Genomic DNA, 5,726 nt, shown 5'->3' on the forward strand with positions numbered 1-5,726 from the left:
TAGTAAATTCATATGTTATTTACACTAGTAACATGGTGAAAATGGGCCCGAAACCGCTTTCAAGAAGAAACTTTGCAATGCAAATCCAATATGACCTCATCACACCATGGCTTCAGCACCGTATGAACTACCCAAACTTGTCAAGAAAACTCCGCTAATCAATTGCTGAAATAATTAAGGCACCTCTTCAAACAAACAAAGTTAATGTCCCTCAACACCCCCGTCGACCAATTTGTGGAATATGTCCATCAGCAAAACGGAGGATGAAGTCAATCTTTTCCTGCCGATGTGCCAAGCCAATCTGTGCCGAGCATCGCGAAAGATGCTGTGTCCATTGTATAGATGAGATTTAACCATAGACTTAGTTTTAAAAAGGTTTACTAAGCTGTATTATAAGTGTTAATACGCAATTAAATGACATTTTTAAAAAAATAAAATGTATTTGTACATTTTTTAATCCTGTCGTAATTTTTACGATTCGTTAGCTTTAACGTAACTTTTTGAACACGTTAGCTCTCTAGGGTTAAGATCTTTGAATAGGTCACTTCCACTATAAACACCTCATGACGCAAGTGAAGGCCTTACCCAGAACCTCCTGGGTTCTCTGTCACATAACAAAACACAGGTAGCGGCAGCTAGAAGAAGAACATCCTCCTCGTCAGACGACATCAAGAGTGGCTGTCCTAAAATGTTTAGGAACATTGTGTGCAAAATATTTCATGATAGTAGAAAAATATAAATAAAGTTTATAAACAAAGTTCCAGGAACATTGTTTCTGGAACAAAAGTTCCAGAAACAATGTTTATAAACATGTTTTGTTTCCAGTGTAAACGCGGCTTAACATTTGATAAAGTCCAGCTGACATGAAATTTTTCTAATTCAATCTTGTTGGAAAAGTTGATTTTTACAAAGGATGGAATACAACAAACTTAATTTATGACAAATTTTGAATGTATTAAAATTATTTAAAAAGTTATCTTAAATTTAGACCAAATGGTTTTTTTGTCTTCAACATAATTTGATGTGCTTGCTCCATGTGCTTTAATTTTAATCTGTTGTAGTTTTCATCAGGGCATTGTGGTAGTTGGTGTATTCCTTTTAATTTAAAACACTCTTCAATTTTGTCTTGTTTATGTTCTAGACAATGTCTTGCCAATGGTTTATCTTCATCTTTATGGAAAATGTCAAACCTATGCCCTGTCATGCGGATTCTTAAATGGTTCGATGTCTGGCCAATATATTGTTTGGAGCAATACTTACAATTAATTTGGTATATTACATTTTTTTAATTACTGTCAATTTTGCCAATTATAGGATAGGTCCTTCCAGTACTACTGCTATTGAATTCTCTTGAAGAACTCATAATTTTACATGTTCCACATTGTGTTTTTTTACATGGATCACATCCATTTCTTGTATAGTTGATAGATTTTGGAACTAGTGTGTTAACAAGCTTGTTTTTCAAATTTGGAGGTCTTCTAAAATTACACGAGATGCTTTTGAAATAAAATTTGAAGTGTCAGGGGAACTTTGAAGTAAATTAAATCCAACTTTTATAATAGAATTAATTTTGTTTAGACCAGGGAAGAATTGAGTAATAAATTTAGGTTCTTTTGAATAATCATATGAATTTTTTGAACATTTTGGTTTATTAATTTTATTTTTGACAATTTTTTTGGGGTAATCCAAATCTTTGAAGGTTTTACCCAATTTTTCAATGTAGTTTAAGAAATCAGATTGGCTGCTGCATAGTTTCTTTGTTCTTACTGACAAGCTTTTTGGAATGGATTTTTTGACGTACATTGGATGACAGCTGGAGAAATGTAGGTAATTCATAGTGTTAATCTCTTTTATGTTTAATTTAGTTTGGATAAATCCAGATTCAATAAAAACATCTAAATCTAGAAACGTGACTTTAGATTTTGAATATATTCATGAAAATTTTAAAGAAGAGAAATCTTAAAGATTGTTAAGAAATTGTGTTAATAAATCGACTTCGTGATCCCAGATGAAAAAAATATCATCTATATAACGTAGCCATTTCAAAGGTATTAAGCATTGTGAATCTAAAAATTCTTTTTCAAATACATCCATAAATAGACTTGCATAAGATGGGGCCATTCTAGTTCCCATTACAGTACCAGAAGTTTGTATATAATTTTGGTTATTGAATTTAAAATTGTTCACAGTAAGTATCATTCTGATTAATGTTATAATAAATTGTGTTATAGGTTTAGTGTTATTTGGTCGTGAATTTAAGAAATATTCTGCTGCTTTTACTCCATCTTCATGTGGGATGTTAGTGTATAGGGAATTGACATTCACTGTTACTAAAATAGAGTCATCAAGTAATGGTTGGTTGATAGAGGAAATTTGATCGATGAAATGCAATGAATTTTTTACATATGATGGAAGAGATTTTACATGTGGTTGCTACTGATCATCAACAAAAGACGATATCCTTTCAGTCGGTGACCCGTAACTAGATACAATGGGTCTCCCAGGGGGATTTTGGATAATCTTATGAATTTTGGGGAGTGTATAAAAAAATGGGGGTGCGAGGTTTTATTGGTGAAAGCAATGCTATGTTGTTTGAAGATAATAAATAATAATAAATTTATTATTAATAAATTATTATAAATAAATAATAATAAAGGAGTAATAAATTTTTACAAATTAATTAGCTGCTTAGCATAAAAACCCTCAAATATTTAATAGGATACAAAGAGATAAAAACTGTAGGTTGCAATTAATTATAATTTTATTTTATTTGGTTTATTGACAATTGAATACAAGACATCACATATTATATTATATTATGTGAGGAATAAAATATTATTGTTGCTGCTCCCTGTGCTAGCTTTGTTTTATACTGAAAACCATGGAATAGCCATTTTGTTGCATTTAAATGTTATTATTATTATAAAAATATTGTATCACCCAGTGTTTATAAAGATTATAATTACCCTAAATTAAAGTTCAACCTAATATCTTACAATTTACTTATTTGATATAGTTTTCTGGATGTACAAAAAAAGCATTGTTCCAAAATAATAAACATTATTTTTGATATTGATATCTGCTTCAGTATGTTTTTTACAGCTGTTGTTTATTTTGATAAAAGTGCTACATAACCTTAAACATGGTTCATTTAATTTGTATATCCTTAATGTCTGAGTTAATTTACATATCCTTATGAGATATTCTGATTTTGGTCCATTAGAGATCACAAGTTATGATTCATTTCTCAATCTGGGTAAGACACGGTTTAATGCAAAACTTAATGAAAAAATGGAATGGAAAGAGAAATTAGACGACTTTGAACACATTGAAATTCTGGGACGTGGTACGTTTGGAAAAGTTGTTTTAGTGAAAAACAAACGTTCACAAAAACACAAGTTTCAAGCAATGAAGATTATTGAGAAGAAGATATTGGTTGATAAGAAACAAGTTCAGAATACGCTAACAGAAAAAACAATATTACAGTGTGCGTGCCACCCTTTTATGACAACTCTAGATTTTGCTTTCCAAGATAACAGTTACATATATTTCATAATGCCACACATACCTGGAGGTGATCTGTATACTCATATGAGAAAATTTGGAAAGTTTGATGAAGCACAAGCACAATTTTATGCGGCACAAGTAATATTAGCTGTAGAATTCTTGCACTATCTAAATTTTATTTACAGAGACATAAAACTGGAAAACATTCTGATTGACCACACGGGGTACTTGAAACTCACAGATTTTGGGTTTTGCAAAAAGCTTGAGAAGGGGAGAACGTACACTCTGTGTGGAACTCCGGAGTATATAGCCCCAGAAGTTCTGTTGCACAAAGGTTACGGGCTGTCTGCAGACTGGTGGTCCGTTGGTATTCTGATATTTGAAATGAATGCTGGGTTCACCCCATTCTACTCTAGAAACGTGGTTAAGTTATACAACAAAATACTAGGCTGTAGGTTCAAGATACCTTTTTTCTTTTCATCAGATCTTAAGGACCTTGTTACACAGTTTCTAAAGGGAGATATTACACAGAGATTAGGGAATATGAAGGGCGGAGTCGATAGTATAAAACGACACAAGTGGTTCAACACAATGAACTGGCTGAGTCTGCTGAGTAGGAAGCTGGTGTCTCCGTACAAGCCTAAATTCGTCATGAGTACCTCAGTCTCCGCTGCTGACATAAAAGACATTCTAGAACTGAGTGTGTCTGGTCAAAATGAATATAAAGATATCTTTGATGGTTTTGCATGATCAGACCTTTTCCTAAGTAATATGACATGTTTTCCTAGGTTGTATTTTGATATAAAGAAAGTGAATTTTATACTTTGTCCAAAAAGAGGTAAATATATAAAAAAATATATACATTCCTATTTATTTATTCAAATCAGAAATTGTTAAAGATTTTCAACTGGTATAATTTTCATCATAAAATTTGCAGAGTAGTCAAACTGGAATTAATCTGTATATAGTAACTCTGATTACGTCCAAATTGGTTTAAAGAAAAAGTTGAACTAATAGTAAATGAATCTACCCCTAATGACATGTTATAAAGTCAGTAAAAATATGTTTTATTCTTTTTGAATACAAAAGTTGGTTAAAATTTCGAGACATCTAAAATGTAAACCTGGTTATTGTATTGTAAATGCAACTGGGCTGGATTATGAACCCAGGTTAAGTGTGAGGGAGGTCTTCATACCTCTAATTTCTCCCAGTGAAATAAGATGTTCTTTTCATTTATCTTTTGCATTTAAACTTAATATCTTGGTAAAAGACTTGAAAGATGATGAGCAATTTCAGTATATACACTAATGAAACGCAATGTATCTTCTAAAAAAGCTAGACTACTACAACTAAGCTAATTGACATCTCACCAAACAAATTATTATTTCTTAATGCTAAAAATGGATTTAAAATTTTTACCCATAGCAAAAGAGGTTTTCACTTAAAATTCCAAGACTTTTAAAATTCAGTCTTTTTATATCTAAACAGCAAAAATTTTCCACAAAAACCATAGCATTCGACTTGCATAGTATCTGTAGAGGTGTTTATAATCGAGCAATAACATTAAAATTACTCCAAAAGATGATTTTAAACAGAAAATACAGTGTTTTCGTTTGGTGACAACACAAGTTTTCAATCATTAAAAAGTTGTAGTTTAAATGGGATATACTAGCTCTAAAATCGTTCAGAATGTATCTCAAAAGAAAACAAAATTATACACAGTTTATACCCACAAACATTTTAACAAAAACTCATTCTTAAACACAAAATACTTTTTTTTAAAGAAGTGAAAAAAATCTTGGAAGCAAAAATTGAAAGATGATGGTCGGTATTGTGGGATTTTTACCCACTAAAAAAACTCCTCTCCGCGTAGATGTTACAGGGAGGACTACTAGGTTGGAACTGCATTAGCATTACATCAATCCAGTCCTACATCTCACAATGCCTGATCCTGGTTACTGGTCCCTTTCTGCGGTCTTTTCTTTCAAAAGGTGCTGTGCGTAGGCTGCAAAAGCTAAACCAGTTTTCCTCTTGTTCGATCATATTGGTAACTAGGCTCGAGGGGGAGAGCCTAGTGCCTATGATTTCTTCAGTGCTGCTTCTGTAGTCCTTCCACCGAACACACTTGAAGACGACACACACACATACAGTATATGTGTGCGATAGTAAAAATGAGAAAACCAACACAAATTACTTTTAGTCTAACATATCACTGCAAA

The 5,726-nt window shown here is 32.0% G+C and overlaps 1 protein-coding gene across 1 annotated transcript; it reads left to right on the forward strand.

Moving 5' to 3' along the window:
* Positions 1–3,141: 3,141 nt before the first annotated feature.
* Positions 3,142–4,349, forward strand: LOC124365247 (cAMP-dependent protein kinase catalytic subunit beta-like). The gene has a single exon (XM_046821212.1). It carries the CDS (start codon positions 3,196–3,198, stop codon positions 4,255–4,257), a length of 1,062 nt encoding a protein of 353 aa, XP_046677168.1. The 5' UTR covers positions 3,142–3,195; the 3' UTR covers positions 4,258–4,349.
* The last annotated feature ends 1,377 nt before the right edge of the window (positions 4,350–5,726 follow it).

The sequence above is a fragment of the Homalodisca vitripennis genome, chromosome 6, assembly GCF_021130785.1.
Source record: "Homalodisca vitripennis isolate AUS2020 chromosome 6, UT_GWSS_2.1, whole genome shotgun sequence".
Taxonomy (NCBI): Eukaryota; Metazoa; Arthropoda; class Insecta; order Hemiptera; family Cicadellidae; genus Homalodisca; species Homalodisca vitripennis.